This window comes from Centruroides vittatus, unplaced genomic scaffold, assembly GCF_030686945.1.
Source record: "Centruroides vittatus isolate TY-2023 unplaced genomic scaffold, ASM3068694v2 contig_911, whole genome shotgun sequence".
In the NCBI taxonomy this organism is placed as follows: domain Eukaryota; kingdom Metazoa; phylum Arthropoda; class Arachnida; order Scorpiones; family Buthidae; genus Centruroides; species Centruroides vittatus.
In genome coordinates, this window is record NW_027122600.1 from 447,220 (window position 1) to 474,918 (window position 27,699).

The 27,699-nt window shown below is 36.0% G+C and overlaps 1 protein-coding gene across 3 annotated transcripts in view; it reads right to left on the minus strand.

Annotated features, from left to right (window-relative positions):
* Positions 1–27,699, minus strand: part of LOC136984281 (leucine-rich repeat-containing protein 49-like) — a 113,963-nt gene that overhangs the window by 80,710 nt on the left and 5,554 nt on the right. For 2 of the 3 annotated variants that reach the window (XM_067281198.1, XM_067281196.1), the window contains exon 2: positions 6,905–6,973. The exons of the other annotated variant lie outside the window; for it this stretch is intronic. In XM_067281198.1, coding sequence (XP_067137299.1) covers positions 6,905–6,973 — 69 coding nt within the window. The remainder of the gene's footprint in view (positions 1–6,904; positions 6,974–27,699) is intronic. 3 annotated transcript variants of the gene reach the window in all.

The window sequence follows — 27,699 nt, forward strand, 5'->3', positions numbered from 1 at the left end:
TCCTTTCCAGGTCAGCTCTGGTCGAGCCGCCAACCAGGACCATAACGTCATCCGCGTATGCGGTGAGTGAGTCCTGTCCAAAACTGGAGTTCAGAAATTCATTGAATGTGACATTCCACAAAAGGGGGCCGCATACAGAGCCCTGCGGGCAACCCCTAACAACAGTTTTTTGCTGAGAAATGCTACCAACCTGGAGAATGGCTTTCTGGTTATTTAGGTAGTGCCATATAAGCTTAAAAAGGTTCGTGGGGCAGGCATACTCACTGAGTCTCTTTAGAATTAAGGGCCACCAGACACTGTCGAAGGCCTTCTCTATGTCTAGACTAATGCCTAGGACATATTTGTGCTGGCAGAGTAGTTGGCGGATGGTAGAAGTGACATTGTTGATGGCGTCATTCGAAGATTTTTGGTGCCTGAACCCGAATTGTGCCTGGTGAAGCTGGTGGGTGACTTCCAAGTGCCAGGTTAGCCTTGTGGCAATTAACTTCTCCAGCACCTTCCCCAAGATAGGGAGCAGCGAAATCGGCCTACAGGTGGTAGAACCAGGCTTTGGGATAGGGACCAGCTTGGCAACTTTCCAGGCATCTGGGAAGATGCCGTGTGTCAGACAAGTGTTGTACAAATGCAGTAATTCAGAAGGAAACAGGTCCCAGAGCTTCTTAGCTAGTTTTGTTGAAATGCCGTCTAGGCCAGGCGCTTTCATGGCTGGAAGATCATTAAATATAATATCCACCTCATGATGATTGAAAGGAGGGATGTTGGGGTTATTAATGTCATGGTAGTCTGCATTCCTAATGTCTCGCTGCCACGTGTCATCCTCCATGGGGTTGTCATCGAGACAGAAGGCATTCAGTTGTTGCGTGATGACTTCAAAAATATTGTTATTGTTGGTAGTTTCCAGGTGCTGGCTCCTTTTTAGTCTTCCTGTGCAGAGCCTGGTAATGTAGCCCCAGGGATTGCTAGAGGATGCAGTACAATAATTCCTCCAGGAGGTGACTTTTGCATTTTTAATCTCTTTTTTGTAGATCTTCTGATATTCCAGGTACTGTTCTTTGAGGAGACTGCGTTGGGGTTCATTACGACAGTTTTGATACTTCTTCCTGAGGTGCTTGTTATTATTATGCATGTAGGAGAGTTTAAAATGCCACCAGGAAACAGCCCTATGACGAAGGGTGTAGCGAGGAATGTAGAGGTTGCACGCAGTGTTGATGTTATCAATAATGTTGTTTATATAGCTGCAGGCATCATCGAAGTCCCTGGGGTGGAGAATGGTGAGCTTAGGGCGGAGGAAGTAGGTAAGGCCTTCCCAGTCGGCACGCGATAAGTGATACCTTGGTGTGAGGTCAGAGTTACTACTGTTGGTTGCATGGTTTATCTCGAAGTGCAAGTAGGCGTGTTCGCTAAGCGAATCCTCCTGTAAAACCCTCTAGCTTGTGACAAGGTTGAAACACTGTAGGGAGGCAACTGTGATATCTATCCAGCTGCGCCCTCTCGAGCTAAGGAACGTTGATGGGGATAGGGGGTTGTTAACAAGGATTAGGCTATTAATAGCAAAAAAGTCCTCCAAAGCGACCCCTCTGTCATCTTGCAGCTGTCCCCCCAGGCAGGAGAGTGCGAGTTAAAATCTCCGACAAGGAGGAGGTTGTTGTTGTTGTTAAGGCTATTAATGATATTCTGGAGGTGGTCAAGGAAATTATAAATGTTATTATTATACGGACAGTAAACATTGATGATAATAATGCTGCTGTTGTTAATAGTTGTTTCAATACAGACGATGTGTTCGTTACTATGTTGCTTATGAAGCAAAACCGGAAAGTTCTTGTTGTTCACAACCGTTATGGCCCAGGGGTAATCTGTAGTGCCTTTAACAATAGTTGTAGAAGTAGGGAGACAAGCTGGAATGTTTTTCTGGCAGTAAGGCTCCTGAATGAATACAAAGTCATATTTGTGAATATTGGCGGATAAAAGGGAAGTGGCGTCTCTGCCTCTGCCCAGATTGGCTTGTAGAAAACAGATTTGTTGTTGTCTATTCTGATCCATAGTCAGTACGGGAAATAGTGTTCAGTTTAGTTCTTTGATATATAGGGCAGGAGCTGTCCCTTGCATTATGATCAGTGGCAGTAAGCTTTTCCCGTACGCAGTTGCAACATTCAGGTTTCTTATCCCTGTTGGGACAATCCTTATAAGGATGTTCCAGGTGGCAATGGCTGCACGTATACTTAGTGAGAGCGCAGTCCTTAGAAGAATGCCCATAGGCACAGCAGCGGTAACACTGCAGGACTGGGCTAAAGTCGCTCACCCTGCAGAGGTACCATTCTATGTTTACTTTCCCGAGCATCAGCAAATATTTGCGCAGCTTGGGTGTAACTTCGAGGACCTGGTTTTTAAATTTTCCATCCCTTTTCCCAGTTGAGAATTTAACACGTAGCTGATCATTAAAAATTCCTCTTCAGTGAATGTTTCCCTGATGAGGTCATTTTGTTCATACATGCATTTTATTAGTCTTTCGTGTGTTTCTAGTTCAGGGACCGAATACATAATCAGATGTGGTTTCCTTTTCCTGGGAAGCCTTGTCGTTACATCGGGAAGTTTTTCTTTGATGCTATTCTCCAGGTGAGTAATGTCCTCTTGCTTTTCTAGGTCGATGGCCACTCCTCCTCCAGCAATCTTTCTAATCTTCTCAACACCTATTTTAAAGGCGGCGGGCTGTATTTCTTTTTGAAGCAGTTTTCTCAGGTTTTCGCTGTTTCTGTTTTCTTCCTTACTGTAGACGAGGAGAACATTGTTGGAAACAGCTCGCTGTGATTGTGGCTTTTTGTGAGGAACGTTGACATTTGTTCCTGATTTTAACATGGTGCTGTACAGAGGTTGGGTGAAGGCGGGTGTCTTTGCTTTCCCTATGTTATTAAGTTTTTCTATTATTTCATTCTGTTTTTCCAAGATACTTTGGCCTTGCTTGCCTTCCATTAACTGATCTAACTTCGCTGAAATTTCTTCAAGTTTTTGAGTGGGAGGCTGACTAGTAAAAATGTCTATAATGCGCTCAACTCTGCTGATGATGTATTTTGGGTGTTGTTGCTTGCCAATTTTGGCATCCTTGTTATTCGCCAAGTATCCCTTGATTTCATTCAATACCGCGGATGCAGCCTTTTGGGGGTCAGTGGTATTGGAAGAGTTGTCCGAAGACATAATTGCGAGAACAAACACGGTATGGGGTTATTTCCCCACCTACAGCAGTTGCGCGGTAAAATTTGAAAGTGCTTGATCGATGCACTGGTATGCGACCGACACCAAAAGTACCGGCAAGACGGAAACCAAAGTTCTTTGAACAAAAAGCAGGAGTACTCATTGCAAAGTTGTCCTGTAATTCTCGAGGTATCTGTCCCGTAGAGGGTCCTTGAAGCTCCGTTGACGAAGGGTTGGCGGAAGTCTCTCGGTGAAACTGGTCAACAGTCAGACTTGTTCTCTGTGGTGGAAAACAAAGCCCTTTGTTCGGAGTGAAAAGGTGCACATTGATCTCTGCGCCAAGAAATCCGAATCGTGTTTCTGCAGTTAATAACTAACTCGCCAGTAATATAATTATATTTATAACTATAATACCACCACATAGAACGTATAACCGCTGACAAAGAAACGAAGTACGAGCCGAGCACGTGGTAGACAGAGCCCAAGTCCTAAATTTCGGGCTACGATAACACAAACAAAAGTCCACCGATTAGAAAAATAACGATACCCACATATAACACTTGTCTTCCTGATTCCAGCGATATATTTTACACCACTATATAAAATAAGAAAAAATCGCTGTAAAACTTGGAGCACATAAACAACACCGCTTAGCACATCCGACACCTAGCGGCCGACCAGGTGACCAGGACAGGGCAGCAATAATGCAACATGAAAATTTGAGAAACTTCTCCCGTTATAGAGTCTCCTCACTCCCTTTCTTTGACTGTGTCTGTACGCCATATTAGATTTAAGTTTAGTTCTTAGTCTTTAGCATATTTCCTTTGTTCTTTCCACCTTCTAAAACCTTCTGATCTTCTTAATTACTCTTTTTGGAATTATCAAAACAATGCATGTGAAGTTTGCTGAGAGCACATGTGGGAAGAAAGACTTCAGTCCATTCATCTTTTCACAATGATGACATACTAATGTGAGAGTCTGATTTGTGACGGGAATCTAAAACATTGTATATTTGAATATCCCGATTATCATTTGTGTCCGATTTTGTGTTAACTCAACTTTGAGTTGAGGGAATTAAAACTTACAATATGTTATGTGCCAAATGATTTCTCTCCACATGCCACTTTGGGTATGCCTGCCACAGGTTCACTATCCCTGATATATTACATTTCCAAGATATTTAAAAGCTCATGTTCATAATATAAGGATATGGAATCCAAGTAGTGTAAACCATTTAAGTTTCTAACAAAGTGATTAAAAAGATTGAATCTGAAGTTTTAGAATTAGATATTTGAACTCACATCCCTAAATTATGATTTCGTAAGTTAATTTGGGTTCTATACAAGCTTTAACCAGATACTATTTTTTTTTTATAAGAAATAACTTGACCCTCCTAGAAACACCACAATATCTAGCTAAGTACGTTGAATGAGTATTTATAAATGAAAATTTCATTGTTGCTTGTCATCTACAGTAATTCCAAGATATTTGAAGAAGTATTCCTAGTAATTCCCTTGTTATCTATACATACATTAACTTCATTTTTTCTTTGGGACTGATTTTTATTATTAAACAGGTTTAAAAAATATACCATATTTTCCGGCATATAAGACAACCCCCAACTTTTACAGTTAAAATATAGAGTTTGGGATATACTCGCCCTATAAGACGACACCTGGCATATAAGACGACCCCTGACTTTTGAGAAGATTTTCCTGGGTTAAAAAGTCATCTTATACACTGAAAATATGGTAGTTTTCATATTGGCTACAAATATTTGTAAATTATATAGTTTAATTTACAAAAATTAAAAAATTTAAGATGAAATATATATATTTAAAAAATACAAATAAAATTTGCTACTTTATTACATGCTTTCCAACTAAAGAATACAATTAACACTAGCAGAGTCGACCTTTTATTTAAGGCAGCTATCCATCTAGAACTGGATTCTTGTAAAAATTTCCTGTGGTTGGAAAGGCTATAAAGCAGCATATTTCATTTGTATTTACTCTTCAATTTGTATTATTTTTTAATTTAGATTTTAAAATACTTAATGGTAAACTCCATAGATTTCTATATTGATATAGAGCAGGCCTGGCCAACCCAAATTGTTTTGCGGGCCACTTTGATCACGCGTAACATTACGGTGGGCCACAATTTAGGCAAACATGTTTTTAAAAAAGTAAAACAAATACAAAATGAATAAGATTTTATTGTTATACCAAGAGTTTGTACTCGTACTTGTTCATTATAACAATGACATATGCAAATTTTCATTTATTTAATTGTTTTGGTATACACATAACGGGAAACAAAAGTTTTAATACATATATAATATTGCTTAGCGGGCCACACAATTTAACGTGACGGGCCTCATGCGGCCCGCGGGCTGGCCAGGCCTGATATAGAGGATGCTCCACTCAAAAGTACAGTAGGTGATCGGTTAACAAACAAATCAGATAACGAACACTTTCACTAAAGATTTTTATGTTCGGACAATAAGCACATGATCGGATAATGAACACCTCACAGAACAAACACAAAAAACGATATAAAATAATGAATACCGATTGGTCTTCCCTTGTCTTCAGGTCTCCCGCGCTTGAAAAAGTTTATTCAAAACTTTTTCGAGCGTGGGAGACGTCAACGTCAATGCTCAATCCAATATATACTGATTGGATAGTATTCCTCCAAACTTTGAAACTCTCCCTTGAAATTCCAGCCTTTTATTTTTCTGACAAACAATTTTTTTATAGTATTTGCGAGACTGTCGAGTGGGCACTCGTTAAGTTTTGTGTCAATTTTTATTTTGGAAAGGTGAGAGTATAATAGCAAAGGTGGAGAGTGTGCAGAACATGTCTGATGTTGCTGGGCAGTATGGCTTGAACAGGTTTACAGTAGGCCACAGTTCAATCTTATCTAAGAAAGATACTGTATTATCAAGAAGACTCAAGCAGCTAAAGGAGTAACAAAAATCACATCTGAGAAATAAAGAACATTGAAGAGCTCATAATGGAACCTGAAACTGATCTGGCAACAGAAGAATGCCAAGAACTCTTGAATGAAGAATGCCAAGAAACTCAGTGAGATATGTTTTCTTCTGAAAAAGAGAATTAATGTCGATATCTGCTATTAAAGATCTTTTGAAGAAGTGGAAGGATGTCAGAACAATGGTCTTAAAATGGCATCTAAACCAGGGGAGAGACTGTCGGGATCTTCAGGAGTACATACATTGTCACAGCCATTTGATTAGACTCCTTCCTCCCCATGTAGATTGACTTCCACACGGGGAGGAAGGAGTCTACATCACCCCTCTTTTGACATGTGGATGGCAATTGCCTATTCCTAGTAACTTTCTGTCTAAACTGTTTGTTTTAACAGCTGAATTTGAACTGCAAAAGTCAGTTAGCCTGATGATGTTCGTTAAATATGGATGGAAACAGTTTCTTCTTGCTGGATACTGGTTATATGTGCAATGTTTATTAATGTATACCCAGTTTTCAGTAGTTGGAAAAATAAATGATATCAAATCAAAAATATGTAGGAATATAAAAAAATATAACTTTTTGATACAAAGCTTTACTGTATTTTTAATTTAATATTTATTAGTTTCATGTACGGTACATTATAAAATTTAATGTAAAAAATAATAAATTTAATTGGAAAAATTAAATAATACAGTATCTAGGAGAAAATTTAAAAAATATAATCCTACCTGTTTTTGTTTTTCCCCTACATTAACTTTTGCTTGTGATATTAGTAAACTCAATCCTGACAGATCAACCTGAAATATTTATAGTATATAACAACAACAAACACTTCAAAATAAATACAAATAGACAAATGCTTAATTGAAGTAAAGATTAAAAAATAAATAAATACACTAATATTTTCATCTAATAGGTCATCCACAGACATTCCTGAAAAGGAACATTTGAGTTTGCAAATTGCATCATGAATATAATGCATTGACACAGAAAAAAATGCTAAAAACAACTTAATCTTAAAAACTGTGATCGGATCATAACAACAAAAGTTACAACTGGTATCAAATGTATCAACAAAAACAGAACAAAATATGTGAAAACTTTTTAAAGGTTATTGAGGCACACAACAAAATTGTAGCATCTTTTGCATTAATCACATTATGTTTAAGGATCTTTTTGAAAACCATAATTTTTCAGCTATTCATTATGTTCTCTAAAACATTTTCCTATTTTGTCCTACATCATCGACATATCCTTCTTCAATGTGGTAATGGACAAAGAATATGATGTAGTTCACAGCAGGTGTTATATTTGTGTTCCTTAACTCTTTCTTCTAAAGATCTTGATGTAATTCCTATGTACTGTAGATGATCTCCATTACCAGTGGTGACATCAAAGATTTTATGTAAACAAGCACAAATGTTTTGCAACTCTCGAAACACAACAGTAGGTTTTGTGGTAGTGCACTATTGTTTATATATTAATTTAATCATAGTTTTAGAATATTTCCCTTTGTTCTTTGTTCCTTCTTGCTTCTAGAACTTTCTTTTCTAACTCTTTCTCTTGGGCGATGAGGACAGATTCATGAAACTACAGAAAATAAACAAAGAAAGAGGACCCGAGGGCATGAGTGAGAGGATGTGGAACATTCTTAGGACTGGATCTCAGAGTAGACAGATGTGGAAGATGGTGCTTTGTGTCGTCAAGAGCAGCTAGACTGGGGAGGAATAGTGCTAGTCTAATAGGAACTTGAATTTTATTGTAGTTATGATAAAAGAAATATCGACTAGGTATAAAAGATAATCAAAGAAAGATGACAACAAGCCATCAGTCCGAGCGAGTGTGAAAGTGTTATGAGGTGAACATGTAATAAAAAACAAAGAATTAACTAACAAGTCGTTTATTAACTAAAACAACTAACAGTGAACAGATGCCAGTGACGGAGATGATAGTATACAGGATTTTACCGTATCTCCTCTCGTTCAGACTTACGAGGAATGTGACAATTATATACAAACGCAGTTAAACAAATTACAATTAAACTTAAAACTAATATTATTGCTACTTAAAAACTAAAGGGGAAAAAGAAGAATAAAGGATGAAGAATCTACTGGCAGTTTAGATTTTTATGGGTCCTGATACTGTGGTGATGTCGACGACAGGCGCCTTGCAGTCGGTAAACCTCCAATCCGTCAGCATCCAAAAAAATAGAGAACATTCACTTACAAAAAGGTGCCGAGTCAAATCGTTGGACCCTTGCGGAATGGCTGGTACAATTATTTTCTAGTCCTTGTCTCCCTCCTGGTCTGTACTGGCCCTCTCTCTCTCTTTTTGTCCTAGGCCTCATGCTTTTTCTCCGGGTCACTCTCGCCCGACTTCTCTCTCCAGTTGCAAACCAAAAAGTGCCATTCTTCTTAATGTTCTGATTCACCATTGCTTTGGGCAGGACCCCCTCCTGTCTCTTTTGTTAAAACTACCAATCAGGACCCACGGAAAATACCGTTCCTGTCAGGTGACAGGAAGGGTTAAAGGCGGAAGGGAGAAGAATTAAGGAAAGAAGAAAGAGTTCTAATTTTATACACAGTATTTACAAAATGGCGGACAGCCACACGAGTTTCACGTGGCTTCTCACCAAAGTTGTGCAAGTCTGTATATGCAGGGTATTTCATTCTTTCCTATATCCTATTTCACTATTTATCACTCTTCCTGTTATCTTCCCTCTTCCCTTAGTTAAAGTTAGTTTGTAAGTACTAGTTATAGTGTTTCCCAATATCATTTTATAGTATATGTCGTGACCGGTGGGTATTTATGTCATTGTCTGCCATTGATATTTGTTACCACAGTGTTGTAATTATTTACCATTGAGTTGAAATCTAAAAGAATCTTTATATATTCTGCAAAATAAAATACCTTGTTTAACTATTGGCAAGCGCCAAATCCGACAGAGGGCCCTCAAGATGGCTGCCGAAACAAGTAAGGAACCGACCATGTGTTTGTTCAATGCCTGAGCAGATTCAGTTTCCATTGGTGACGACTACTGCGATGACCAAATGGAGAACAAATCATTGAATTTATAAAGTAAATAATTAATAAAAAGTACATGGCCGGCGTTATTTATATTTAATAAATATATAAAAATATAAATACGACTATACAAAGATAAAACTTTGCTTCTGTCTTTCAGAAGCAAGTTTTATCTTTGTATAGTCGTATTTATATTTTTATATATTTATTAAATACATTGAATTTATGTCAAATTCTAGACTGTATCGGCGACAAGAAATGTTGTCTTGTAGAAGGTGAAGCCGATTTGGATGCTGGACACATCGTATTTTGTGGATTAAACTCTAACAACAGCACTGAAAGTTCAGGTTGTTGCTTTAGTGTTGCAATCTCAGATATTGTCATTTTAATACATCTCAATTACGGGGAGAATGCACGTGCAAAGCGGGGCTGTCTGGTTTTCGTAAACATGTGATATCCGAGCATAATACTAAAATGAAAACAAAAAACGTAAATTAACTTATATTTTCAATTAAGAATGTTTTTAAAAATTTGATCTCGACATATGTATATGAAGATAGAAAATTCACCTATTTTCTTTCCGATCTGTGTACAAAAACAATTTTTCAACAGGCATGTCCATTTACAAAAAAAAATTAGACATTTTTTTCTTTTTATGTGGACGGCTTCAGATTTTCAGAAGAATAATTTTCAAACTTGAATAGGAATATTACTGCTATGTCATGACTACTTAAGAATTATTATTTAAAAATAAAATAAAAGACTATCTTGTGTAGAATTAAAACACTTCTCACCTGTTACACGTTAACAGGTGAGAAGTGTTTAAATATTTTAAGCAGTATACACCATGTTCTAATATAAAAACATAACTATTGTGATAAATAAAACTATGTTCAGTGTTGTTGTTAGAGTTTAATCCACAAAATACGATGTGTCCAGCATCTAAAACGGTTTCACCTTCTACAAGACAACATTTCCTGTCGGCTCCTTACCTGTTTCGGCAGCCATTTTGAGCGCCCTCTGTCGGATTTGGCGCTTGCCAATTGTGGTCGTACGCCTTATTTTGTATATTGTCGTATATATTATTCTTAGTATTTATTCCATTTTCTTCCTCTTCGTTAGTTCTTTTGTCTATCACTTCCTAGAAACTTCTTTCTTCCCTAACCCTTCCCTGTTCAAATGGTGGTGACCTAATTAAAAGACAAAGAAAAGGTGGTAGCCTGAGGGCTAAGTGTAAGACAAGAGATCACTTTTTGGCTTGGACATTGGAGAGATAGAACGTGTTGTGAAGACCTCCAGGTTGTTCTGGCATCGACTGGAGAACAAAGGAGATGACAAGCCTAAGCTAGCATTCGAGAGGAATCCGAAATATATCCCGATATAGGAACCTCGAGAAGCTTATTGAGAGAATCAGATAGATGTCTACAATCAACAATTTCTACAATTTGGAAAGTTAATAATCTAGCAAGCGCCACCATCACCCCAACATTGTCGACACTTTGAGTACCAATTCTTTTCTATCATCATATATCCAACTATCCTATTGTCTACCTTTTCTTCTCTTTTTTTTATTTGTATAAGTAGTTTTAAGTATTTAGTCGTAGTTACTTATTTTTGTACTGCGGTGAATATTTTTTTGTTGTGAGGTTGCTTAACGATTCTACCTGAGTATCTGCAAGAATTATATGTAAAAAAGTTAATAGGGGAAGAACAAGGAGTGTTGGAATTATAAAAGAATCCTGTAAAGAAAATAAACACGGGTGACGAGAACATATATGTATGTGTTAAGGTTAATCATATTAGTCATTGTAAACCGCGCTTTAGTCAGTCGCTATCCGCTTATTTTGTGTGTCCAACCGTCAAAGAACCATTCGGGATCGAGTTACGTATATACAAGCTAAGTGTTTGTTTATTGTCTGGTCAATGTACACTTCCGTTTGTCAATTGTTCACGATAGGAGGTGTCCTTTTCGTGTAAGATCCAAGTCGGATGTATGTGAGTTAATAAATGTTCTTGTTGCCTTTGCCTCGCCCTGTTTTTGATTCGTTCGCGGTTATAGGAAATCACCACAGTATGTTATATTCTCTTGTTGAATCACTCACCACGTGCGTATCTTACACTATATACTGTGCTTAGTATTTGTTTGGTACATTCTACTTTGTTGGTCAACATGTATTTTGCAGGATAATCACAGTTTTACAGCCCACACAAAGCTTTAGCTTAATTAAGATGTATCTGATAAGTGGCATTCTTGTCTGGGATTTTGTCGCCATCTGGAAACTGAATACCAATACAGTACTAGAACAAATAACCAGCAAGCTTGGGATGAGAATTGCTCAGATTTATCAGTTTTCTGGGTTTTCTGGACACAAGCTAAATGTGAGGCTCTGGATAGGTCCGAACCTCACTGAAATTTGCGTTAAAATCATTTCTTTTTAGAAAAAGATTATTTTTTTAGAGGAAAAAAAATAGAAGTTAGAAATAGTTTTTCTTAAAGAAAACGACGCGAACTTTTAAACAATAGAACAATGGGGAAACGTAGATCGTCTATCTCCGAGTGGGAATCGAATTAAACTTCGATTTTGACCTCTCCCGCGCCCCCGAAAGGTTTCGAATTGTCACCAGGTGACGAGAAGAGACCAATCGGAAAGCGGAATCGGAGGAAAACAGATAAAACCTGAGAATTCAAGGACGCGAGGGCTTCTTCTCCCGAAAGTTCCAAGTGACGGATCTATTGTTGTGTGTGTGTCTGGTGCCCATCTTCGTCTCCGTCTCCCGACCTCGGATCGACATCTTTCCATCAACGGAAGTCGACCGCATCGTCCTGGAGTCGCGGAGTCGTCGAGGGAACTGGCCATTCGCGACCTAGAGACACTTTTTCAAAATGAGACTATATTCGAAAGGAGAGGAAGACCCAGAGGCTGCTGCCGACCTAGAACTTCCAAGATCGCGGAAATCTTGTAAGCTTTTTTCGTGTCAAATAAACGGTTTCTTGTAACCGTAGAGTCTGTCTCAGTGCCGATCGCCCACATACGACCCTCGACCCTCTTGACATAGTCGGCACCCTGTCGGCAAACTCACATAAATATATACTTAAAATATAAAATAAACAATGAAAAATAAAGAACAAAACTGTATTTAACACATTTTCTAGCAGTTATACTGGAATTAGCATTGTGCAATATGTATGCTACAGAAGCCAAACAAAGCAGCTACACGATGAACTACAACTTACACTAGACCACCAAATTCAAAAATTCAGGTAATTTCAAATTTCTGGGAGCCAGATAATTAATCCGGTACTGCACTGATTTCTATTTTACTATTAACATTAATATTTTTTTTAAATGTTCATTTTTAATTTAACTAAAACTAAATCTTTCAGATACTCAAGTTTTGCAAGTTTTTCAGATATGAATGAACTAGAAAGCACTTTAAAGAAGGAATCACTTAATTCATTTTTTATTTTATAAAAACTATATATTGTGGTGGTACATTATATTTTTATTTGTATATATATATATATATATATATATATATATATCGTTAATACGTATATATATTTTCCTTTTCTTCCTTCTTTGTTCTTGGTTCTTTTGTATATAACTTCCTAGAAACTTCTCCATAGCGTGGGTGGTGAGTGACCTAGTTAGTGGACAAAAGGAAGGGGTAGCCCTGAGGGAAAAAGAAAAGACTGGAGTTCACTTTTTGCTGGGACATTGAAGAGAGAAGATGCGTCAGAATGTTCTCCAGGTCGTTTTGGCATCAGCTAGAGAGAAAGAGTACAAAAAGCTAAGACTAGCAATCAAGAAGGACTGAGTATCTCGATATAAGGACCTCTGGAAAGTTATAGGAAAGTTTTTTTTTATTTAATTCTACTTACATCATCCCCCACCATCCAAAAGGATATAATTCAGCCACTACCACCTCGGGATTGTCAAATATCTTGGCTACCCATTCACGCATAGCACTATAGATCTAGCTGTCCTATTGTCTATCCTTTCTTTCTTTCTTTTCTTTTAGTATAAGTAGTTTTTAAGTTTTTATATAAGTTGTCTTTGTACTGTGGCAAATATTCTCGGTTGCCTTTTTTGTCATGAGGTTTGTGTTAACTGTTCTGCCTGTGTATCTGATAATTTTCTTGTACACGAACACAAACGAGGAGTGTCGGAATCCGAAAGAATCCTGTTAAGTGTAAATATGGGTGAAATAAAGAACGTTTCTTATTGTAATATTTGCATATTTCTTTGTTAGATAAAACTCACCATGTGCCACACACCACAATATATATATAACGATAATTAAAAAAAAGAAAAAACACAAATTGAAAAGCATTTAACTTAAAACACTATTTTAGTAGTAGTCTATCTGTTGTGTAAAGTTTTTTTAAAGGTGATCTATCGCATCTTTAAAAAACTTTTTGATTCACCAATTGTTCTTAAGTTTTTTTGTTTGATTAGTTTAATTCCATAATTCATTTTAATAAAGCAAGAAAAAGATTAATAATAATAATAATAATAGATTAAAATAAATTTGAGTTAATATATAAGAAAAAGCCACTCAAAATATTTAGAAGTGAAAGCTAGATAAACTTTAGAAAAAGTATAGTTGCTAGACAACAGTTGACTGCTTTCAGAACAGCAATCAAATTCAAACTATTCAATTCACTTTTTTTTAAATTTAAAAAAACTTGTTTATATTCAACAAATAAGCTTTTTTTTTTACATTTGAACTACAGTGAATCATTGAAAATGTGGACTAATTGGAGCTAGACCCCATCCAGATTTTAAATTTGTTTGGATTTTCAAATTTACGTGTAAATTCCAAATACACTGTCAATGACATAAAATAAACGTCTTCTAACACTTAACACTGTAGAGAGTAATACAGTGTGTTTCTGCCAAATAACAACACTGATAAAAAGGTTTTGTTTGTGACGGTGTATTACACTGTCAATGACTGTCCAACACTGTAATTCAATTTTAGATGTTTTAAGTTCAAACCAATATTTCAGAAAGAATGTAGGAATACTTTGTGAGAATATAAAAGGTAAGAATGAGTCGGCACAGAGAATTTTAGTAATTTCTTTGATGGGCCAAATTGATAATGAGTGTGCTTGATAGAGCAGATGCTTAAAAGGGGAAATCCACTGATCTCAGTAGGGACTAGACAAAGACAACTATCCAAATTAACAAGATAACTGTTTAATTTTCCTGCGAACATACAGTACTTCCAGGGAAAACTCGCTGGAATGTACAGAGCCCGACAAATCTAATTTACTGAATAACATTAACACAATCTTCCTGACAATATACTGCTACAGAATTCCCATAACATGCGAACATAAAATGTATCGACAGTGAATTTGAAGTGTACTTCTTTTACTTTACACAGGACTGAAAACAGTTCGAAACAAAATCTTCACACTGACCTGGTTGTACTGTACAGTCTTTCCTTTCCAGCTTCACAATTATTTCACCACACACTTTCACACACTACTCTGCACCCATTCTCGAAATTCGCTCTCTTCTCTTTCCTTCTGTCCTCGTCTTGTGGCCAAGACACCCCGAATAGTCTCCCACCCCGTTTACACACCCTGTTTAATACACCAGAACCTCGACCCAAACACACCCAAGTTTAACCTAGGAGCATGCCCCTGAGGTGGACCTATAGAGCTAGTGGAACTGCGTTGAGCGCCACCTGTACGCAGGCAAAGGAAACTTTTTCGGGAAAACACGAGCGTCTTTGGGTTAGATACGTACTGAGACGCGGTGCTTGTTTTCTGCCTGTGATAATTAAAAACAGCTTTCTGCCAACAAAACTTCAAAAAATAACTGTTGTGTGGTCGGTTGTAGTGTTACCTATATTACTGAGCCGTCAAGTACAATTTATTCGTTCCCGCATGAATAATAGGTCTACCCTGGGATGAAAGAGAAATGGCTGGCTGCAATTTAATTCCTGAGGTTAATTACATAATGATGTGTTGCATTCTAACCAATCTCCAATCTCCTGTTAACCTTAGTTGGCTCTATTTTAAATTTAGTTCTCTAATGTAAAGTTTAGTAATTTTCTTTTTTTATGTTATTTTGTTAATCCGACAGATATTAATTGGCATATGATGTGATATTTGAATTTATGAGATCTGTGGAAGAAAGGAGTAAGAAGCAAAATTAGTATTTTGAGGAAATGAGGATAAGAATTTCCCTATTAATACAATACTATTAGCTATTGCTATGGTCCTTATTGAAGTTCCTTTATATATATGGTTAGTTACAAATTTCATTATTTACCATGAAATAGATATATAGTTTACTTCTTCCACACCACCCTTTAAATTGTACAAAATTAAGAGTATAATAAATATAAGAATATTAATACTGTTCAGTCCCAATGATCTACAGTCACTTCTCGAGTTATGACCATTCGCACTTATGACGAAAAATTTCATTAAAAAATTTTTAAAATGTATAAATTTTTTATAGGTTTTGTGGAATATATATCATATACATATAGATCTTGCACGCTTTTGGCGATTGATTGCGTCATCTTTAGTTTTGTTGTGTAGTTAGTTACCCTTTGCGTGTGCTTGTGTAAGATGGCTAACTGTTTTGTTGAAGCACAGTCACTTCTTGATTTACATCCGAAGTTGCGGAACCGAACCCCGTCGTAAGTCGAGAAGTGACTGTATTGACTAATGCAGGCATTACTTTGACTTTAAACTGCAGAATGTATGTATATATTATATATTATTAAATATATACTTATAAATAATATATAAATTTAGAATTTATCAAATTTCTATTTATTAAAATATAAATAGTTTTACATGTAACATACAAAATTCATACAGGATAAATTCATATGTTGCGAGAATGCTATTATTCCTCAACAACAATCAAATGAACAAAATGATGAAACAAAAGTAATGAACATGAAGTACTGAACTTTAAAATTATCACATTGAAAAATCACTGGTAAGATCGTCATCATCAGAATCTTCCTCACTAGAATGTTTTTGTATGGTTGAAGCAGATGATGGTTTCCAAGTGTAACATTTTATCATTGTTGCTTTTAAGAACTCGATTTTGTAGTTTAATTTTTATTAAATTTAATTGCAAAAAAATACGTTCAACTGCTGCACTTGAATGAGGAAGCAATAAAAACATCTATTTACTGCCAAAGTAAGTAGAAAAATATAGAAATATAGAATTAAAATGAATGTTTTGAAAGGTACTAAATTGAAAGGAAAGATATTAGGATTTCATAAATAGTACTAGGAAAATGGTGTTGGGTATCTTGGTACTGGAACAAGTAAAAAGGTATTAGATTAGTACAAAAGTACTAGGTGAAACAACACTGGTGCTGCCTTTGTAGCCCCGATTCTGTTACCCGGCGTTGTTGCTAGAGACGCCTCAATCTAGTTTTGCCGTTCCTTCCACTAGCTCTATAACATGGCGAAGAAGGACAGGAAAACACGCAAGGCACAACTTTACAAAGATTCTAAATATAATTTACAGAATCACTTTAAACAAAAAATACACTAATCATAATTTCAACATTAAAAAATTACAAATTCTGAATGAATGTTAGAATATCAACAATGCAGGGATGAAAAAATACAGGCCAAAAAAACAACAAAGTTACTTATAATATTTAATAAAAATATAAATACGACTTTTACAAAGAAATAACTTTGCATGTTGTCCTCCTTTTTCACCGTTACTATTGAAAGGGTTAATATAATTTTGACATTTCACTGTATTTCATTACAAATGCAAGACTAATTTCAGAAATATTCTATATATTCTGATTAAAATCAACAAGATGTCTTTATAAATCTATATTATAATATTTATTGATTATTTTCAAGCATAACTTCAGAATAGCCAATAAACATCTACAAATAAGGTTAATCTGACTTTAATCTATAAAACAAATCTTTTAAGCTTCTAAAATCAAAACCCTTGTACTTACTATGTAATAAATATACAGGTAATAGAAGAACACTCAAATGTAATCTAATGCAACTTAATTTCTAATGTCTATATTTTTCTAATAAAAATTATATTTATTTTTCTTGTAATAAGAAACAGATAATTTTTTGTAATGCTACATTAGTTGCAACAGATATGAAGTTAAAATTATATATACTGTTAGAGTTAAGTTCCATTTGCTAAGAAATTAATAGTAAAATTTTTATGAAATAGAATATTATAAATAAAGAAAGAAGGAAAGGAATGGGAGCTATGGATATAGTTTCTTATGTCAACTATATAAAATTAATATATTTTGTTGTTTTTTTCAATTTGAACTTTATATATAGGTATCCCTTGCTTAATGTGGTTTTGCTTAACATGAGATTTGATTAATGCACAAAATTAATTGTGGCGATCCCTTTTTATATGCAGCAGAAATTTTAATTAATGCGGCTCTAACAGCTGTCTTTACTTAACATATATATGTTTTTCTTGTCAAAAATGATGCTGGTAAATTTGCTATTTTTGTTTACTAAAATAAAAATATTTGTCATTAACTGAAAATTTGTTCTAGTGGGTGGTGATTATTTGGTCAAGTACCGAGGTAACTCTGTATTTGATTAATGTTTTTCATATACATGGTAGTAGCATTGACGGATTAGCCACATTAATCAAGGGATATTTGTATAGAACTAAACATGCACTAGTAACTGTACTAGCAATTTTTTAAAGTCAATCAGACTGAACTTCAGGCTTTAAAACTGAAATTTTAAAATGAAAAATAAATTTAAAAACATTCTAATTTTATACTAAAGTTTGAAGATAAGAAAAATTATTCTCAAAAGCATTAAACACAGAAGTTCAGTTTTGTTGCCTGGAAGCAATCGTAAACTAAAAGATTTTGTTTTTTTATATCAAGGAATTATGATGCATATTTTAATTCTGAACACTATCAAAACAAAAATTTTTAACAGGAAACATCTGTTTTCAACAATACAAGAGAAAAAAAAAATTTCTAAAATTCCTTTTAGTAAAGTTAGCTCCTCTGTAAAAGTAAAAAACTTATGCAACAAATTTTTATAGAGTGTGGAGTTCTAAAATTCATTTTTACATCAAGAATACCTAAATTAAACTTTAAAATTTTGCAAACAACATTTTATAGGTTTTTATAATGTATTCTAAAGTTAAGGAAACTTTGAAATTATTTAATAAACATCACAATTGAGAATTACAGAAAGAAAAACATTGCTATTGCTTTAATCAGTGTCTGTTAAAAGAAATTGTGTTATTAAAAAAATAGAAAATTGACTATGTATTTGTTATACTTAAATTTTTCATTTTTATATTACTTCACCAATTTATAAATTTAGTTAATTTATAAAAAATTCAGTGTAATGGTTTATAATGAAAAATTAAGATATGGTAATCAATTTATTTTTTTTAAGCAATTTTTATCATTACTTATAAATCCTTTTTACTTTTTTAATACTTTTGTAAGGCAATGCATTAAAACAGTAAGAAATAACCTATCTCTTGTAAAATATAAACATACAAGCCATATAAAAAAAAAAAAAAAATACATAAAACAGATATTTATTCATTTGTGACGATCGGGATATTGTGAACTTTATCATTTATATGTACCTTTATAATCTTTTAACTATATTTTATACAAACTCTACATTTTATACAAAAACGGAACGAAATAGACCAAAAAGGGTTAGTTAAACGGGAAATCAACTGATAAATTCTGTTGATAAGAACAGTTTAAACTCGATTCCCACGAGTTGAGTTCCTTGTTAAGATGAGTCAAATTTCGGTGACACGACTACGTCACCAATAATTTTATTGGTCCAAGAAGATCATCTCTTCTGACGAAATCAAAGAAGGGCCTGCAAACTCCCTCCCCATATAAAAAGGGAGCACGATGAGTAAGAAAAAGAAGTTGTTACTGACCGTGTGTTTGTGCGCTCAAAAGGATAGTTACCTGTCGCCGCCGATCCTCCCTCATCATCTATATTCAAGCCGAACTGTCATCGTTACACTTCCTACCTGAACAACTATTACCTGTTAGTGGACAGAGTCATTACCGACGATCTACTATAAGATCATTTATTCTTAGCCCGAACACCTACAACGGTCTATAAGGATATCATCGATTATTACATCGACATCCGACTACATATCTTGAGGTATTTATCCTACACGCGAATATTTGTAAGCTCTCTCTCTCTCTCTAATCCGCGTAGAATTTATGTTCGCGGATCGTGAGCCATGTACCTTATCACGTGTTTCTCTGTAAAGTAATCGCTTGTATCTAATTAGTCCTATGGAGAAAATAAACGGGTATATTTTTATATATAAATCTCTGGGTGCGTTCTTTCCGTCATCCTCTCCACTCGCTTCATTCCGGGTCTAACCCATACGTAACCGCTCGCGCAATTGATTTTCTGTATCAATCTAAGGATACAGTGGTGTCATCCTGACGTGGTATCAAAGAGATACCGGCCCTATGGTCACAGTGGTGTCCCGGAAGTGGGATTTTGTTTTGAAGGAAATAATCTAACAAAGAATGGAGGCTCAAGGTGGAGAGAATCCGGGAGGAAGTGCACCTTCGGGATTATCCGGAATGATTCCCTTAACCCCCTCATTTTCGGGCGACACATCAGGATTGCGCATCAGGGACTTCTTTGACTCGCTAGACGAAATAGCAAAACTAACTGGATGGACTAAGGCACAAAGTCTCGGCGTCGCGAAGTTAAAATTAACGGGCATAGCGAGGGATTTCGCATGGAAGGATGCGCGAATGCGAGCAATTGATACATACGAGGAGTTCAAACGACAAATGATCTTACGCTTTGAGAAAGAACCATACTCGCTTAGACTTCAGAAATTCCATGCATGCATTCAGAAACGCGACGAGGACGTACAGACGTACGCAGTTCGGTTGCAAGGCCTAGTATCGGAGACCATAATCGAACAGACAGGGGCCGATGCTCGCGAAACAGAAATAATCAAGCGATGCCAAAATAAAGAGCGAGACGAGCGGCTACTCGCCCAATTTTTAAGCGGTCTCAACGATAGAATTAAAAGACGGGTGATGTCCAGAGAACCAGATTCCTTTGATAAGGCAGTTAAAGTGGCAATCAGCGAGGAAACTATAGAGCAGTTGACCGGGAAATTACAAGGGATAGTCGGAGCAATAAGCAGTCCCGAGGACGAACGCACAAGTAACCTCGAAGCGACGTTAGCTAACATACAAAGCCAATTAAACGAACTAAAATTAAAGGAGGATCATCAGCGGCGTGGATTCACACATCCAGTAAGCAGGGGAAGACACTATTATTCCTCGAGAGGAGGACATGGGTATTCTCGATTTGATTCATCTGTCAGGGGAGCGCGCGGCAGAAGCCGACCGTATCGATCAAACAATCTACCAGGCAGACGAAGAGGCAACTTCCAACCTAATCTAATTCAAGCGCCATCTCAAAACCCACCACAGGGGAGAATAAACAAAATGAATTCGCGACAGAATAATAGGCGATGGAGGAACGATAATACACACACACGTCGACCTCAAAAAAATATCCGATCTGAGACCATGACTTTAGATGTACAAGAAAAAGGAAATGAATTGGGAGTGCGAAATCGAATAGGAGCTAGAAGGATAGGCGATAATCTAGAACCTAGTCTGTGTTGTTCAATCAACGATTATCCAGCTCGACTGGCGATAGATACTGGTTCCACGGTAACACTTATATCTCGAACCTTCGCTAAGAAAACAACTACAATCAATTTTAATGAAAGGGGAAGAAGAATACTCTTTCAAAGTGTCACGGGACATGGCATCAGAACGTATGGAACTATAAGGTTCCGGTTTCAAATAGGACCTTTACAATTCGACTACTCCTGTTATGTAGTAGACGATCAAATACCTCATCCTTTTGACGGTCTATTAGGACGAGATATAATTAAGGGCCAAGAACTTCTCATAAATTTAGCAAGAGAGAAAATAATACTTCCAGGAGGAGAGGAAATAGATTTTCGGAAGCCAGAAGTGGAGACAACACGATCAATCCGAGGAAATGGGAAACGAACTCGTAAGGGTACGTTTATACGACCTCCTACTAACTCTATAATTTCGAAAAACGACAAATCTAATATTTCACAACAACCTATTCCTAAAGAACAGGCAAGAGAGGTAATCTTGATAACAGACTGCAATCTTCCTCCAAGAACAGAGATTATTACTACCGCGAGAATATCCGGAGTAAAACGGAGAGGAGAAATAGGAGTTATAGAATCTGGAATATCTAATCCAGAGGGTGTCCTAGGTGTCGATTCCTTAGTAAAGACGAGAAAAGGAGGCCAAGTCCCCATCCGAATCATGAATCTATCTACTCAACCAAGGAAATTATCCAAAGGCGAGTGTGTAGGAACCTTCCACAAGGCAGTAGAGGAAGAAGATAACCCGAACACAATCAAATCTACTGACGCTCAGAATTCGAGTGCAACTGCAACTCTAACGAAAGAGGAATTCGGTCAACTATTCGATTGGACCCGCATTGGAAAGGACAAGAAGCGTCCCTTATTAGATCTATTGTACCAATATAGGCATGTGTTTGCCGCGAATGACTATGATTTGGGATATTGTCCAGTAGTAGAACATGAGATAAACACCGGAGATGCCTCTCCTGTGTATCAACCACCTTACAGGATACCTTATGCTCAAAGAGAACAGATGAATAAAATCATTGACGGACTATTGGAACAGGGTATAATAGAACATTCGAAATCTCCCTGGTCAGCCCCCGCTTTGTTAGTGAAGAAAAAGGATCAAACATGGCGTCTTGTGGTAGATTATAGGAGGCTGAATAAAGTGACAAGGGCAGATCCTTATCCTTTACCTTTGGTGCAAGAAGCGCTTAGTCTTATAGGTCGGGCGAAATACTTCTCGACAATGGATACCTTATCAGGATTCTGGCAATTAGGATTGCGCGACAAGGAGAAGTCAGCGTTCTCAACCCCTGATGGTCATTACCAATGGAATCGCATGGCAATGGGCCTTTGCGGAGCCCCAGCGTCTTGGCAAAGGGCCGCAGACTTTATCTTACATGGCTTAAAGGGGAAAACCTGTCTAGTTTACATGGACGACATACTAACTTTTAGCTCCGATTTCCAAACGCATCTAATTCGTTTAGAACAAATCTTTCAGAGACTGGCTACAGCGGGTCTAAAATTAAAACCCAAGAAGTGTCATTTCCTTCAACAACAAATAAAATTCTTAGGACATGATGTCTCGGCTGAAGGAATACGACCCGATCCAAATAAAATAAAATGTGTTCTGAACTTCCCTCGTCCTACAAACGAACACGATGTCAAATCTTTCCTTGGATTAACGGGTTACTACCGAAGACACATTGATTCTTATGCAAAGATAGCAAAACCTCTAACCGATTTGTTGAAAAAGGATAACCAATTCCAATGGGAAGAAGAACACGAACGCAGTTTCGAGAGACTCAAAGAAATAATCACCTCAGCTCCTCTTTTGAAATCTCCAGACTTTTCCAAACCCTTTATTCTATCCACAGACGCATCAAACGAAGCAATTGGAGCGGTCTTGTCTCAAGAAGAAATAGACGGAGAAAAACCTATCGCATATGCTAGCAGAATATTAAGAAAACCAGAGAAGAACTATAGTACTACGGAGAAGGAGTGTTTGGCGGTAGTTTGGGCCACCAAATACTTCCGACCATACCTGTATGGGAGAAAATTCACTATAATAACGGATCATCGACCATTAAGATGGCTTATCAGTAATAAAGACTCTACTTCAAATTCTCGAGTTGCACGATGGGTCATTTTCTTACAGGAATTTGACTTTGATATCAAACATCGAGCCGGAAGTTGTCATAAAAATGCAGATGCATTAAGTAGAATTCCTATTCGACAAATTTCGACTGCCAACAACTTCGACCCAATCTATTCAAAGTCTCAAATTGGCGAATTTCAGAGAAAGGAAGAGAAATGGAATACCATTATTCATTATCTAGAAAGCGATACGTCTCCAGATCAGACACAACATTATTTCCTAGATGAAGAAGGAGTGTTGTATCATCAACAATCTACCCCTCAAGGGGAAATCATAGAACAACTAGTCATTCCGTCCATCTTAATTCCCTACATCTTACGAATTCATCATGACACACCTATTGGAGGCCATTTGGGATCACAGAAAATGCAACAAAAACTTCAATCGCTGTTCTACTGGCCAACAATGAAACAGGATATAAAAACCTATTGTCAGAGCTGTCAACGTTGTGCTTTAATGAAAAGAAAGGACAAACGACAAGAAGCGGAATTGCAGCTATTTCCTCCTCTAACACGATTGTTCGAACGTACCGCTATGGATGTAGTAGGACCTTTACCTGTCACGTCAAATGGCAACAAATATATACTTGTTTTCATCGATCATTTCAGTCGTTATGCTGAGGCCATACCTTTACCGAATATTCAGAGCAAAACTATTGCGAAAGCATTTGTCACACATATCGTCCTACGACATTCCACACCTGTTCAATTACTTACTGACCGCGCACCGAATCTAATATCTAAGATGTTTAAGGAAGTATGCGAATTATTACAAATAAAACGACTTCTTACTACCGCATATCATCCTGCATGTAACGGAATAGTGGAGAGATTTAACAAGACCCTTATCGATATTATTGCACATTATGTAGCTAAGGACCAACGAGATTGGGACGAATGGATTCCTTATGCGTTGTTTGCTTATAATACAACTATACATGCTTCTACAGACGACAGCCCTTTCTTTCTATTATACGGGAGAGATCCAACCTTTCCTTTTGATCTAATAACTAGTCCCACGAAAACTAAATACGATGTTGAAGACAATTATGCATCAGAACTTAGATACCGAATGACGGAAGCTCATCAGGTAGCACAAAAACATGCAGAACAAGCTGCCCGAAAAAGACAGACACGACATCGTCAAACTCACAAAATACCTACGTATCATATTGACGATCGAGTATTTTTGAACGAAGTAATTGTACCTCAGGGACTTAAACGAAAGTTGGCACCGAGGTGGTCAGGGCCATTTCGAATCGTGGCTGAACTAAGCCCTGTTACCTTTATCATTGAAAACCTAACTACCAAGAAAAGACTGCAAGTACATGCTAATCGCCTCAAGCACGCAATTGCGCGGCAAGAGTTTGAGCTGAACACTCTACATCAACCTGTCCCTACCACATCGATCAATCAATCTCTTTCAGAGGAATGTTCCTATTCAGACCCCTGGGACGAATTTATCTTCTCCGAGATGTCACGACAACAATCTGAACCCACATCTGAATCGGAATCAGAATCGGAAGCTGAAGATGAAAGGGAACCTGAAATAGAATCCACTATCGAAGAGGAACAACCGACTTCATCTCATTCTTATGCTTTAAGAAGTCAAGGACCTGTGGAAGATCGACCTTGGATCCTTCCAACTCCGCGACGAAGTCGAATCCCTAAAAGGAAAGCTAGCTCACCAAGGGAAAGCAGGAACAATATACAACCCCCAAAGGTAACGAAAAGGGGAACCTAAATCGCAAAATTCTCTAAATCGTAAACTTAGTCCTTTTTAAGAAACGAAATAGCTACGAAATCAAAATTTTATTAATATAAATTATAATATGTCCTGTTACCTTCTTCATCTAACGACTTTTCCCCTTTATCCAGAATACTCCGACCAACGAGACTCCAGGCATTATGCATATACAGCTCTTGCTACGATTTATCCTTATAATTTTGCTATGCATGTAGCATTTATATATCAATAAATCATATTTACTCCAGATAACCTATTCCATGACTTCCTTATTATTATTTTTTTTTTTACTATTCTACTAGAAAGAGAGAGAGCAAATATCGTGAGGAAATTGCCAATTTCCGTACTTTATTAATAACCTCCGCGAACGGAAAAAGGTAACATATATGACGTTATGACGCGATCGCGATATAATGCAAAAGAGAGAGAGCCGGAACGAATCTGTAAAACCAATTCCTTAGGTGAAAATCCAGCTTGCTCGATAAAACCAAGCTTGATTTTAGAAAACCCAGGGTGATGTGACGATCGGGATATTGTGAACTTTATCATTTATATGTACCTTTATAATCTTTTAACTATATTTTATACAAACTCTACATTTTATACAAAAACGGAACGAAATAGACCAAAAAGGGTTAGTTAAACGGGAAATCAACTGATAAATTCTGTTGATAAGAACAGTTTAAACTCGATTCCCACGAGTTGAGTTCCTTGTTAAGATGAGTCAAATTTCGGTGACACGACTACGTCACCAATAATTTTATTGGTCCAAGAAGATCATCTCTTCTGACGAAATCAAAGAAGGGCCTGCAAACTCCCTCCCCATATAAAAAGGGAGCACGATGAGTAAGAAAAAGAAGTTGTTACTGACCGTGTGTTTGTGCGCTCAAAAGGATAGTTACCTGTCGCCGCCGATCCTCCCTCATCATCTATATTCAAGCCGAACTGTCATCGTTACACTTCCTACCTGAACAACTATTACCTGTTAGTGGACAGAGTCATTACCGACGATCTACTATAAGATCATTTATTCTTAGCCCGAACACCTACAACGGTCTATAAGGATATCATCGATTATTACATCGACATCCGACTACATATCTTGAGGTATTTATCCTACACGCGAATATTTGTAAGCTCTCTCTCTCTCTCTAATCCGCGTAGAATTTATGTTCGCGGATCGTGAGCCATGTACCTTATCACGTGTTTCTCTGTAAAGTAATCGCTTGTATCTAATTAGTCCTATGGAGAAAATAAACGGGTATATTTTTATATATAAATCTCTGGGTGCGTTCTTTCCGTCATCCTCTCCTCTCGCTTCATTCCGGGTCTAACCCATACGTAACCGCTCGCGCAATTGATTTTCTGTATCAATCTAAGGATACAGTGGTGTCATCCTGACGTGGTATCAAAGAGATACCGGCCCTATGGTCACATATTTTTATGCACTTTTAATATATTTATATAAAGTAAATTTAAAAAGTTTAAAACAAACAAAACCAACACTAAAAAATATCAAACTAAATATAAAATTTTTAATTGCAGAAATAGAATATACAAACCATCTAATAATTTGCATACCATATATCACTTAAGTGTGACAATTTTTTATAAATAATTCTATTAAATATTTAACAACAGTATCACTATACAGTAGAATCTGACTACTGGTATTGTAATCATTTTTGCTTTATCCTATACCCAATGACAATAACCAAGTGATATTTATTTACCCTGCTTATTGCTAACGCAACTATTAGGGGAAATTCTGATTTCATTGACTGATGTATAACTTGTATGGCACATATCCTTTTAACAATTTTATAATTATTTTACAATTTATTTATTATAATTATTAATAGCAATTCATTCAGTACTGTTTATATGCTGGATTTTGCAGTATTGTCTTTAACAATAGATTTTTATATATATATATATAAGGGTTAAAATAATAAACATTAATGTTCAAAGCAGTAGATCAAGACTGATGATGATAATGATTATATGCTATCACTCATATGCTGAGGCTGATGGATACGAAAAGACAACTTTTTGTCTATTTACCTGAAGTTAGTGATAATGTAATCAGAATTTGGTTATTGTTAAGAAAAATTTTAAGTACATTTTTATCTTCTATGTTTTTGCTTGCTAATTTTGATAACATTAAATGACTGATAATGATACTCGTGATTATTATATTACAATGAACTCACTCAGCAATATGTAAATCAGAAAAAAAAACGTTTGCAACGTTATTTATTAAATTTTTTCTCAGCAACATAAGGTGATTGGTTTTTTCTGATCGTGATTATTATATATTATAATGAAAAGAAAACTGTGTATGTAACTGATGTTATCGCCAATAAATGTCAACAGTTAAAATTTATTCATGGATATATTAGAATTAATAATCTTTTTATTTGCATTTAAATCAATAAGTTTCAATTTAACTTTTTAAAATTAGCATATGTTAATACAATCTAAAAATATTTTATAATTTCATTTTGAAGACATTTTATGACTTTATTTAAAAAATGATTTATGATACTTAATAAACAATAAACATATTAATTTAGGTAAATTTTATTGTTTGATATAAAAAAGTTATTAGATTTAATGTTATTATGTTTGAATATATAAACTTAATACTAGAAAATTAAAGTTTAGTTTTTATTTTGTTTATGAAATTTAAAATTATAATTTTTATAATGATATAATTTAAGTAATGAAATAATAAGTAGTTATTAACTACTTTAACTTGATGGCATTATATCATAAAATTACTTTTGTTGAGGTTAGTCAAGTTATTAAAAAAAATGTAAAGTTTTTTCTTTTTTTGTTTTTATAATCTCAAAATTTTGCTATAAAACAAATTCAATATCTCTAAAATTTCTGAACAGATCAT